Raw genomic sequence first — 13296 nt, 5'->3', positions numbered from 1 at the left:
AATACAATTGTGAAAGATTATACACACATGACGGTTCTGCAAATCCACATGAACATATCCTTTAATTTTATTTTAACTAAAATAGGCTTGCAATCCCCAAAGTGCCCAAACAGAATTAAAACTTTATATCATGTTCTCCACAATGAATAAAATTGCGAAAAAATTATACACAAATGACGGTTCTGCATATCCACATAAACATATCATTTAAGTTTCTGTTAACGATTATAGGCTTGCAATCCCAAAGTGCCTAGACAGAATGGTACAAAAGTAGCATCACCATGAACCATTTAATCTGTTGCATAAAAAAAAAAAACTTCTGTAGAGTATCTCCAGTAGTTTATTTTTGTTCATGGTATGCTAGATATACATCATTGGCCTTCTTTGTAAAAACTTAAATTTTTTAGAATGATGGCAATTCAAACTGGCATTAGATCATAGCTGGCTCTGAGGTCTCAAATCTTGGTAACCCAATTCTGGTAGGTTTTTTTATGTTCTATACGTGCACAGCAGTCATTCATTCAAGGTTAGTATTGGTCTACATGAGGGGTTGTTGGAGCAAGGAATGCTTGATATACAGTATTGGCTCACTTCCTAAGTTTAAGCTTTTTGGCAAATTACCATTCAACAGTTTCAAAGGTATCTTTAGAAAGAAAGGGGAAAAAAGAAAGAAAAGAACGAATTAAAAACAATAAGAAATAAAAAAACAAAGTTCGGGGTAGAAAAGGCTGACCACAGCTCAACCCTTGACTCAATTGCAAACTCAAAACTTCTTTAGCTTAGACTTCTCAGTTTAAATTTATTTGTTTTCACACTACCTTATGAGATTCATTTTCCTCACGGATTATAGCATTCTAAAAGATATAAGATCAGAAATTAATCAAGACAATATCCAACACAGTTGGCAAGGGATTAGGAGACAAATCAATTAAATATTTCAAAAACAAGGAGACAATATACTAAGCCTGTTAGAAAGGATAAGTCTTCATAAGATGCTCATGTTGCAACGATTTTCCCTTAGGCAGAAAAGATGCAGTCCCAATCACGACATACCATTACCTTTATTAGAAACTGTTGATAAAGAAGATAAGCGACCACAAGCAGCAGCCTTTGCACCTGAAGTCTGTGCATCTGCATCAGCAAGCAGTATAACTCCTCCAGCAAAAACACCCTGGATGAACATACAACTATTACCATTGATATCAATGTATCTGATATTTTGAGCCGAGGAAACCAGACGAATAAATAAACAATATCCAACCTGATTGGAGTAAGGGGCCTTAACAGCAGAGCAGGAAGGATCAAGAGGTCCTGGGGCTGTAACTCTGGATGAGCCATCGCCTGATAGAGATTCCACAGCAAAATCACTACTTCTATTATTTGACGTAGCTGGAAATAGATTAACACCGGTGGAGGATGCTTCCAAGCTGCAAAATCCCACAAACACAGAAACAAACAAAAGAAAAGGTCAAAGCATCAGATCACATGGTGCAAATCATCAATAACAGTGAAATTCAAAAACATATGAATCAACTAAACAAAAATAGACTAAAAAGACAGAGGTTACAGAAAAATAACCTAACATATTTTCCAGTAAGTCTTTGTATGTCAGCAACTTTATCATCATCTTCACATGTCACAAAGACAACCTTCTCCTGTAAATTAACATTAGAATTTAAGGATCTTTTTAAAAATTTTAATTTGACATCTCGTAAGAAATGTGGAAATCGTAGAGAAAAGAGACTTGCTTGGCGAGCCCTAACACCAAGATGAGATAAGTGAGGCAGCTCTTGTAGAAGTACAACTCCTACTATGTTACTCCCAGCAGCTGTTACCTGCCAAATATTCAAATGTAAGTTCACATGTCTACATCGTTGCTGCTATGTATTATGGCATGATGATATTTAAAAATAAGAGCGTTAGTATGATAGGGAATTTTTAAAACCTCCTCATCTCCATTTGCCTTGCTGACAACAAGAATAATAGGTCCTTTCACTGATGATGGTAACGAACCAGGTACAATGCTTTCAACCTGAAGTCAAGTAACTCAATGTTATAGGATGGTTAACAATTTAATAAAACACTAGAAGAAACCAAAGTAAAGGCGAACATGATAGTTTGGGGTTTCAAGCTGATTTATGAGGATTTATAGCACCAAAGGAAAATATATATCTTGAGAAACAACTTCACCAGTTTATGTGAAGCAAATACTTCAAAATAAAATCATCATGATTCAAATCCCAGAATATCCATTGGCAAAGAAACTATTCAAAGTCCATTTTCTTACAATAATCCTTCTTTGACTAGGCAAATCCACACCAAAAATCAAAGAAATGAACAGCAAACAAGAAGAAAACACAGCCAACTAGCTCATGCCAACACGAACTCCAAAAGAATGCCCTACAATATTAGAAGGAAGATGAATAACAAACAAGTAAATCGATTTCATTAGAAAGCGCAGAGGGACGCAACTTGTGTACATGGGTAGCATACAAGAGAGATCCCCTATAATATTTTTTTTGATAGGTGAGATCCCCTATAATATTAGAAGGAAGATGAATAAGAAATGGCCTGAAACTTATGTAGCAGGCCCATTGATCCAGCATATCACCCACAATGTTAAGCTCGCATGCCAAGCAATAGACCACCAGAACCTAAAGCAGCATCAAGATTGATTTTTATCCAACCCTAGGGTGGCGGAAACACTCATGGATATCTTTGTAAAGAATGGTGAATGCATGATCAGCTCTTATTCAATTGCTTCAACGCCTATAAAGGGAAAAGAAGCATTTTACTAAAATCAAAACCAAATGGATTCTATCATCACTACTGCATAGATGACAAAATCCTCATCTAATATAGGAGAGATTATGAATACAATAACTGGATTAAGGTACTAGCGTACTAATTATATGCTCAAAAAGAGTAGTCCTACGATCTCACAATTTTAATCAAAGAACCTCAGGATCTTCACAACTAGGCAGGAAAAGAATATATTCTTAGCAACTTATACATTGAAGACAGACCTTAAAAAGCTTTACAAGTAATGAGTCAAAACAAAAATCAACCAAATCAAAGGCAATATGAGGATTGACCTCTGCAAGTTCTTTATATTGACCTAAATTTTTTCTCTTCTTGTTTATTTTTTTTTTATTTTTTTTTAATTTGACAGCTGGACAACCTCAAACTTTCTAAAAGGGGCTCATGGGTCCATCAATGCAGTTGGTAGCACAATACAGTAACAGAATTCTATCAAAGCTTTTGTTTCACACAGGGAAACAAAGGGATAACATATTTTTGTGGGGAGACAAATAAAACCAGAAGATACTCTTCCAAAATACTCACCAAACTGGCCAGAGGATATTCCCAATGCATCAAACTCATTTAAAGCCTTCTCTATATCCACCAAAATTGATCCAATGCTAAACATAACTTAAACAGCATGCTACAAACATGAAACCTTAAACAAAAAACCATCAAACTGAGAAAAAGGAGTACAACAACATTGAGAAACAGATGGATTCAATGAACTGTATAGAATCCGTACAGTCGGGTTGTGGGATCTTTTGGTAGTTAGGGTATGAGTAAAACCAAAAAAAAAAAACAAATTTACAAAATTTGTTATTGGCTAAATTTGGCCCTAGTTCTTTTCATGAAGCATATTCCGGAAAGTCCTCAGATCGTGAAGATGAAGCAAACAATTTGCAAAACCAAGAAATCCTTGAAATATTAGAGGGCGTCGACAATCAAACGGCGGCAAGGTTCGATGATCTCACCCAAAGCGGCATCCACAATGATGAGATTTCAGATTCGTGTAAAGAGATCAAATCCATGGAGTTTACAGTGCTCAATCTGGTTCATGAACAGGTTGATGGAAATTTAGATTCTTCCTCTGAGATAGAAGCTAGGATCTTCCAGAAGCCACCATTGGTCTTCAAGAATTCAGTGTTTTTTATGGGACACCAACTGCTCGATGTAATTACTCAACAAAGTCAAATAGAGTTGAGCAGCTCAAAATCTATTGTCGTGAACAATTTCCAAGAGACAGAAACCAAAGCTTGGGCAGTGAGCATTGGACAAGCTGTTGAGCAAGAAACCAAGGTTCCGAAGTTACATCATAACTTGATTTTGGTAATCGTGCGAAGTAAGAGCAAGAAGGCATATCCAGTAGTGTCGTCGTGTTGGAGGCTGAAAAATGGTGTGCTTGACATTATTGCTGTTCTAAGGAGACATTTTGCAGTTTTGAAAATACTTCAGCACATTGTGTTTGGATTGTGGCACCGGTGACGTTGGAAGGTTAGACGCAAATTGATATACCCCAGCTCAACCCATTGCTGGCATGATTTCCGCATTGCTCGCGCATGAGCATATAAGTCAGCTTCTTGGGGAAGAGTATTGGCTGATCTATTGAATTACAGCAAATGGTCTTTCTTCTTTAAACAGCACCTTGTGGGCAAGGTGCCTTTGAAGAGGTGAGTAATGTCACAGGTATACATAAAAGGGTATACGTGGCAATATGCCTGTGTGTATGTGGGTTACGTGGCAAGTGATAGCTGCAAGAAGATATGGGCTGCTGAGTTGGTTAAGGGCTGCGATTGTGGGCTGGTAGAGTGAGATGTTATTCAGTTTAGTAGTTGGGCTGGATTGTCTATAAATAGCCCAAAGCCTTTGTAAATGAGCATTGAAGAAGAATATTAGTTTTTAGTTTAGTTTAGTTTAGTTGATAATTGGGAGGTCGATCTTCCTCGAATTAGATCAGTTTAACTTGTAAACAAATCATTTCTTCATCATCAATGCATTTTAGGTTTATGTTGAATTTCATTGTTGATTCTTTTACAAGTTTTATCAAGAAATTATCATAAAAGTTACAGGTGTATAACAAAATGACAGGAAAATATGAGAAAAGGAAACGGAATGCATTGTGTTTGATGTGGTGTCTATGGAGGGAATGGAATGCATGCAGTTTTGACGATTGTGAGAATGGCTTGCTCAATTTAATGAAGTTGGTGCTACAAACCTTGTGTACGTAGAGAGTGACATTGACTACTTTTTCTAATTTTTTAGATTTTTGTGTTCTTCTTTTTCTACGGATTAGGGGTATCCTATATACATCCTGTATATTTTGGGTTGCGCCCCTCTGCGCTTTTTTAAAATATACATTATTTATTAAAAAACATAAAACTTAGGTTTATTTTTAAGATTGAGACTAGGATACCATGGAATGTTGATAGCTGGAGAAGGAATGAGAGAATATGAAAAGAATGTATGAGCACAATCCTGAAGTGGTTGGCTTCTCTATCTATAATTTAAAAGCATGTTAAAGTACAAGTGCGTGCTTCCATACATATAATAGAAATACATTAAGTTCTTTTTTTCAAAGAGTAAAATTTTGTTAAGAAAGCGTGAAGGGTAGTGCTCAAGTATACATGAAGTGAACAATAGAAGGGGCACCACTCAAGTACACATGAAAAATTTAAATCGAAATTACAATAGAAATCTATGAAAGAGAAACCGGAAACCTACTTCTACGAATAAAGGGATCTTAATAAAGAGAATCAATCACATCTGACATAACCTTAGACTTAAAAGGATGAACAAAGATACATTTCCAAATAAGACATTGAATGTGAACCCACCTAAAAACCTAATAACTCGCCAAACTCCACCATTAGATTTCACTGATAGGCACCAATCCACTCTTAACTTAAATAACCTTCGAAACCAAAACTACCTCGATAGAGGATAATATTTTGTAGATATCTAATCTGATGCAGATCCACCATAGAGGCAAGAAGCTGGGGGTTTGATGTAACTTTTCTTCTCTCTTTTGGGTTTTTCGAGTGTTCTTCTTTTCTTTTCTTCTTCTTCTTCTTCTTCTTCTTCTTCTTCTTTTTTTTTTTTCTTTTTTTTTTTTTTCTTTTGTTTTGGTGTCCTTTTTGTATACTCCCTGTATGCTTAGGGGCGCCTTTACGCTTTTTTAATGCAATTTGTTTACCTATCAAAAAAAAAAATTATGGGCAAGTAGAAGTCATGAGATTGTCATAACCTCCCATTACCCGTACAACCACATGAGAGCTTGACAGAAAACCTCCCTCCAAATTATGACGACCCATTTTATTTTTAATACAAAATGGAATCACCATAGTAGCATGGTGATTAGTCATTAAGACAACTTAACGTACACATCCCGTAATACCTGACACATCAGAGATAAACAATTGTAGCAGAACTAAATTCATTATCTAAAAGGAGTAAATACAACATTAAAGTCATATATCTGTTTAAGGCTTAATCAAAATATTAATTACATCAAAGAATGACTATACAAAATAAGTGTCACATGCGATACAAGTCATATACAAAAAGAAGGGCTATCCAAGTCTGACACACCTACGACCAAATGCAAAGAGCCTCAGTCGTAGTTTAGTACAATGCTATAGGGTCTTCATCGACGATACCTGCAGCCAAAGCATCAACATCGACACGATCGTGGTGGTAACCACTTTCTCATAAGTGAAAGTATGAGTTCACCAACTCAGTAGTATAAAACACTGGGTTTTCACAATGAGCCAACAATTGCAAATCTACCATACATTTACAATAACGGCTACTTGTGGATTGATAATTTTTGCATAAAAGGATTCTTAGCCAATAGAGTTAATGATGGCATTTGGTTCATAAATCAAATAATCTACATTATGCATATCATTACATATATATCATGTGACTCAGATATTCTCGTATACAAGCTTTCCAAACTTTTGAGAAATACGGGCATACATGGATATCTTAAGAAATAATTGACACTATATCTCGACCTTATGCGCATATAAGTCATCCGAACCTTTGAGCAATTTCAATACACGCATACTCCCAAACATTAAATCACAGGAAAAACATTCGACGTAATATCTCGGTTATATACGCATGCATTTTTTCAGAACCTCTGGGGAATACATGCATATGTACACTCCAAAACTTTACATCTCAACAAATCAAATCAACATTATAACTCGGTCGCACATGCATAATACATACCTCAGATAAATTAAATGCCTGTATGACAGGAGGATGAGAGATTGCGCCGACAAAGTTCTCTGGCCATAAGCCATGGATGATGAAATAGTGAGAAATTCGAGTACATGGGGCCATGGGCCATAGCCTGAGTTGCAGTAGGAAGCTGGCCATTGGAGTGTGAGATGGAAAAAATCAAACGCTCCATCACACGCACAACTAGATCATTCTATTTGGGTTATTGTGATTAATTCGATTATTGTCTGCACGCATCAAGTGCTCAACTAAGTACATCATTTTAAGGGGAATAATGCGTTTGAATAACATTACAATTAGGCCAGGCATAAGATCCTTAGTTCCAACTCCCAACTACTTTCTTTCAATGCTTTGTTAATCAGTTTGATCGATCTCTATATATATTGTTGTACATGCAATCATGCATGCATGTTGAGATATCAATCACTTGATCAACGAGAGTAGCGATCAAGAATGAGTCATTTCTTTCCTTTCATCCTTGTTTTTCTTTTCTGTTTTCCTCGTGTTGGCGTTTGATTTTTTCCATCTCACTCTCCAATGGCCAGCTTCTTACTGCAACTCAGGCTATGGCCCATGGCCCCATGTACTCGAATTTCTCACCATTTCATCATCCATGGCTTATGGCCAGAGAACTATGTCGGCACAGTCCCTCATCCTCCTGTCATACAGGCATTTAATTTATCTGAGGTATGTATTATGCATGTGCGACCGAGTTATAACATTGATTTGATTTGTTGAGATGTAAAGTTTTGGAGTATACGTATGCATGTATTCCCCAAAGGTTCAGAAGAAATGCATGCGTATATAGCCGAGATACTACATCGAATGTTTTCCCTGTGATTTAATGTTTGGGAGTATGCGTATATTGAAATTCTTCAAAGGTTCGGATGACTTGTATGCGCATAAGGTCGAGACATAGTGTCAATTATTTCTTAAGATATTCATGTATGCCTGTATTTCTCCAAAAGTTCGGAAAGCTTGTATTCGAGAATATCTGAGTCACATGATATATATGTAATGATGTGTATAATGTAAATTATTTAATTTATGAACCAAATGCCATGGTTTATTCTATCAACTAAGAATCATTTTATGCAAAAATTATCAATCTACAAGTAGCCGTTATTGTAAATATATGGTAGATTTGTAATTGTTGGCTCATTGTGAAAACCCAATGTGTTTTATACTACTGAATTGGTGAACTCACACTTTCACCTATGAGAACATGGTTACTACCACGATCGTGTCGATGTTAATGCTTTGGCTGCAGGTATCGCAGACGTTGATGAGGACCCTGTGTCATTGTACTTGGGATACTACGACTAAGGCTCTTCGCATTTGGTCGTAGGTGTGACGGATTCGGGTAGTCCACCTTTTTTAATAGACATTTTGTATATGGCTTGTGTTGCATGTGACACTTATTTTGTATAATCATTTTTTGATGTAATTAATATTTTGATTAAGCCTTAAACAGATAGACAAATGTATGGCTTTGATGTTGTATTTACTCTTTCTAGATAATGAATTTAGTTCCAATGGAGTTGTTTATCTCTGATGTGTTAGGTATATATTACGGGATGTATACGTTAAGTTGGTTTAATGACTAATTGTTATGCTACTGTGGTGATTCCATTTTGTATATATAAAAAAAAAAAGGATCGTCACGGCTTATGGTATCAGAGCCATTGCCCAGCCTAAGATGGGGAGAGCGTGCACAAGCCCATGAGGGTCGCCAGCAGGCACTTGCTGGGATGCCAAGAATGGGGTGATCTCATGAGAGTTGCTAAAGAAGATGTGACGTCCCAACAAGAGGGGGTGATTGTGACGTCCTACATCGCCTAGGTATGGGAATGGGGATGGGGATGGGGATGTGCTTATATGTATATTCGCACCCTTCTTGACACAACACGTTTTAAAGCCGTGATGGTCATGAACCTATCAGAACTCCGCAGTTAAGTGTGCTTTTACGAGAATAGTCCCAGGATAGGTGACCTGTTGGAAGTCTGGTTCAAGAGAGCCAAAAGCGGACAATATTGTGTCGTTGGGGGTGAATCGTTACAAATGGTATCAAAGTCATTGCCCAATTTGAAATGGGGGGAGCGTGTACAAGCCTATGAGGGTTGCTAGCAGGTACTCGCTAGGACGCCAAGAATAGGGTGATTCCATGAGGGTCTCCAACGGGGATGTTGGGTCCCAAAAGGGGATAATTGTGACGTCCCACATTGTATGGGTATGGGCATATGAATGTGCTTATATGTATATTTGCACCCTTCTTGAAACGAGTTTTTAAGGTCGTGATGGCTATGAACCTATCAGAACTCCGCAGTTAAGCGTGCTTCTGCGAGAGTAGTACCGAGACGAATGACCTCCTTGGAAGTCTGGTTTGGGGGAGCCAAAAGCAAACAATATTTTGTCGTTGAGGGTGGGTTGTTACACAAATTATCCTGCCAAAAGCCTCCATCATTACAATAAAGAGAATATGTTCAAGCGCATCCCCTTGTCCGAGTTCTCTAAAACTGCTTAGAAAAACCATTAGGACCTTATTATCAAGAATAGAAAAATCTTAACCGTAGAGATGCAATAGTAGATCCAATTTCTCTTCTTTTCCCCTAAGCCCAAACATATCATACCAACATAAATAAATAAGTATAGTATGTTTGTGTATCTGTGCGCGCGCACATGTGCGTACGTCTCTATATAAAAGTCTCCAATTAACATGATCATAAGCCTTCCCTAAATTTAGCTTACAAAGAATTACTAGAACCCACCTAATTGCAACCTACTATCCAAACACTTCCGATGTAATGGTCAAATTCAATATCTACCTCCTTCATAAAAACAATACAATAGACAAAATTATATGCAGCACCTTCTTCATTGGTTGGACCGATATTAGCCAGAACCTTGGCAAGTAACTTGTAACACTCCCCACCAGACTAAAAGATTAAATTCCTCACGTCTAAGGTTCCCAACTTCTTTGGAATGAGTAAATGAAAGAAGCAATCTATTCTTAAAAGAACCCTTAAATCATAAAAATTAGAGAGTTAGGTTTTTTTTTTTTTTTTTTTTTTTTATAAGTAATAAAATTCAATAAAAAGCGCAGAGGGGTGCAACTCTAGTACACAGGAAGTATACAAAAGTGCCTCTAATCAGAGGAAACAAAAGAACATGAATGTAAAAACTCAGCAAACATAATACGACTTGGGCTATGTGCCGAGACCCTAGAAAGAGTTAGTTATGACCCCTGATTAAATTCAATCCTAGTCATACATACCAGCATAAATAAAACTAATTAAACGGACCTCAATCTGTCAAAAAAGGTTGGGATTCTCTCTCTAGATTCACTAGATTTGTTGTGGGGGATGGTTCCAAGATGAGTTTATAGCATGATTTGTGGTGTGGGGACACGACTCTTAAAGTAACTTTCCCAACATTATTTGGTATTGCCCGTGTAAAGGACGCCGTTGTTGCAGATAATTTGGAGTTTTTGGGCGATTCCAACCAGTGGAACGTGAGCTTCACTAGGAAGGCTCACGATTGGGAGGTGGACGATTTTGTTTCTTTCTTCTAGGTGTTGCACTCAGTCAAAGTGAGCAAAGGCAACGAAGATAAGTTGTGGTGGGTCTCCTCCAAAAAATGTTTGTTCAAGGTCAAGTCCTTTTACTTCTTAGCTTGCTCTGGAAGTAGTCACTTTCCCTGGAAAAGCGTTTGGCGCACTCAAGCTCCCTCAAAGGCTGCCTTCTTTGTGTGATCCGCGGCTATTGGCAAGATCCTTACCCTGGACAACCTTAGGAAACGACATGTTATTGTGATAAACATATGTTATATGTGTTAGAAGACTGAGGAGTCCGCGGATCATCTCCTTCTTCATTGCAATGTGGCTTCTGCTTTGTGGAGTTCTCTCTTCAGTCGTTTCAAGATGTCTTGGGTTATGCCCAAATGAGTTATCGAATTATTTGCTTGTTGGTGGTCCTCTGGAAGGCCAAGGAGCGCAACGGTTCGGAAAATGGTGCCTATTTGCCTCTTTTGGTGCTTATGGAGGGAAATAAACAATAAGAGCTTTGAGGATTTGGAAAGTACCTTGGAAGAGATTCTTTCCTCGTTCTACCTTTCTTTGTACTTTTGGACTACAGCTTATGTCCACCCTTTGTCTTTTACTTTTGCTGACTTTCTCGCTCGCTTTTCTGTTTCCTTGTATACTCCCAGTGTACTAAAGGAAGCCTTACGCTTTTTTAATGAGATTGGTTTCTTACTTATAAAAAAATAAAAATAAAAATAAAAATTACTTTATTACTTATCAAAAAAGAAAAATTAAAAAAAAAAAATCTCCAACCCCTATTTTAGATGACATTGCGCCTGCATTGTCTTGCCATCATCTGAAATTTTGAAGGAAAAGAAAAGAAAAAGAAAAAGAAAGAATAAACAAATATCTAAAAGCTAAATATATACCTTTTTATTTATATTGACTCGCTGGCTTTTTTAATCCAATACATAAGAAAATCACTAATTTCTGAGTGCTTCTTTTATCATAAAAACTAACTTCTATTTTGGTCATCTCAATTAACACTGTCAAACATACACTAGGGTCCTCATCTTGAATGTTTGGAGATGGTTCAGAATTCTGTAACCACTTAAATTCTTCTTTTGTTAAAGGTTGGTGCTAAAATTGAATTCCTTAGCATATATTCTTCTTGTTTTAACATTAATAAAAAATGATTTTGCAACCGCTTCAATTAAATTAAACTTTCTAATTTCAGCATTTCTCTATATTCAACCTAAAGTAAAATTCAAAATCACAATCAAGAAAACTAAGCTAAAACTAAACTGTCGAATCCGTAGGACAAGCCATACAATTATAGAAGATTTGATGCTATTTCAGTTGAGGCAATTGAGGGTACCTGAATTAATGTTCCCAGAGCAGCTCCAGGAACAAGAACATCCCAACCCTGAGAACCAAGTGCGTTTCTAACAGCTTTTAAGAGAACGGTGCAGAGTTTTGAAATCTGAAAAATTACACTACAAATGGCATTTACCAGTAGATAAGTCAGACAGCAGTACTGGTTAACAATTATTCTTCAATCTTCTGGTCTAAAATAACCAACATAAGATATATCTGCAAACTATATTAGCCTACAGTGTGCATAGAATTCTTTTGAAATATAATTTAAAAAGAAAGTTATCGTACCCAGAACGGATTTCAGCTTCAGTATATGTCCTTACACTGTTCTCAGGGATTCCTAAAGCTTTCCCTAGCAGCTGCAAAAGCCATGAAATCGTTTATAAACTCCAGGTCACTTCATTTCAAAGTTTCAAAGTTAAGCATTACATGGTGAGATAGTTTCACTTATAATTTTCAAATTGTATGGATGAAAGGCTAGAAGGCCAGAAATAGACTTGTCAGTTCTAACTACTTCAAGTGCCATCAGGTCTATCTAAATCTCACATAGAGATTGCTTTCACTAAAGTATAAGGAACTACCATAAGTCATGAAACATTAAAAAGAATATACTTATGCAGTTCACAATTCTACCACAAAACAAGAAAAGCATCTAAGTCATCATCCAAGTAGGCCTTAATACAAGCTTTAATGATAAAACTGTATAGATCTTTTCCCCTACAAGGAAAAATTATGTTTTCTTTTTCCTTTCTTACCTGGACTTTCTGAGGGAATATTTGAAGAAGTGCTTCAGAATATTCTTCAGTTAGCCTCCTTGCTCTATCAAGAGTAGCTTTAAGCCTTAATGCCCAGATTGTCTTGCCATCTTCACTTCCTTCAATTATTCAGACAAGAAAAAAAGGACCAGGATTATGAATTTTTATGCAAGCATAACTACTTTACTAAACGAGTCAAATGATTGATAAGAACTTAAGGGAAAAAAGATGATGAGTGTACCTTCCCTTTCAGAGAGACCTCTGTCTTGCCATGCAAGGAGTTCATTTTCAATAGCAGCAGATTCTTCTGGCTTCCAACCAGATAATCCTAACTGATGAATGCCAACAACAAGCGCACCAAGAGGATCATTCCAAGAGCTTATATTCCCTGATTCCACACTCTTTGTCAGCCAATGAACCCCTCCCACAGCTTCAAGCACATTGAGGAATCTATTTAAATTAATGAGTGTTAGCAAGGCATTTAAGCTCAGAAGCGTTGCTTAACAAAGGTAAGAAATTAACTTTCTCGTGGCAATTCAAAATGATGTCAACACAAGGGTTTTTTTTGATAAGTAATAATAGTTTTATTGAAAG

General features: G+C 36.8%; 1 protein-coding gene across 2 annotated transcripts in view; it reads right to left on the bottom strand.

The window, feature by feature from the left end:
* The window catches only part of LOC133871243 (phosphoglucan, water dikinase, chloroplastic), a 29720-nt gene that overhangs the window by 2954 nt on the left and 13470 nt on the right, over nt 1-13296 (bottom strand). The window contains exons 10-18 of one of the 2 annotated variants that reach the window (XM_062308652.1): nt 12944-13152; nt 12703-12812; nt 12236-12306; nt 11949-12066; nt 1946-2032; nt 1749-1835; nt 1579-1655; nt 1262-1427; nt 1060-1171 (exon numbers count right to left, since the gene is read on the bottom strand). In XM_062308652.1, the coding sequence (XP_062164636.1) occupies nt 1060-1171; nt 1262-1427; nt 1579-1655; nt 1749-1835; nt 1946-2032; nt 11949-12066; nt 12236-12306; nt 12703-12812; nt 12944-13152 (1037 nt within the window). Of the gene's footprint in view, nt 1-1059; nt 1172-1261; nt 1428-1578; nt 1656-1748; nt 1836-1945; nt 2033-11948; nt 12067-12235; nt 12307-12702; nt 12822-12943; nt 13153-13296 lie in introns of both variants that reach the window. The other variant, XM_062308644.1, reaches the window with a different exon arrangement.

Source organism: Alnus glutinosa, chromosome 1, assembly GCF_958979055.1.
Source record: "Alnus glutinosa chromosome 1, dhAlnGlut1.1, whole genome shotgun sequence".
In the NCBI taxonomy this organism is placed as follows: Eukaryota; Viridiplantae; Streptophyta; class Magnoliopsida; order Fagales; family Betulaceae; genus Alnus; species Alnus glutinosa.
This window is presented reverse-complemented; position numbering and strand designations above follow the sequence as displayed.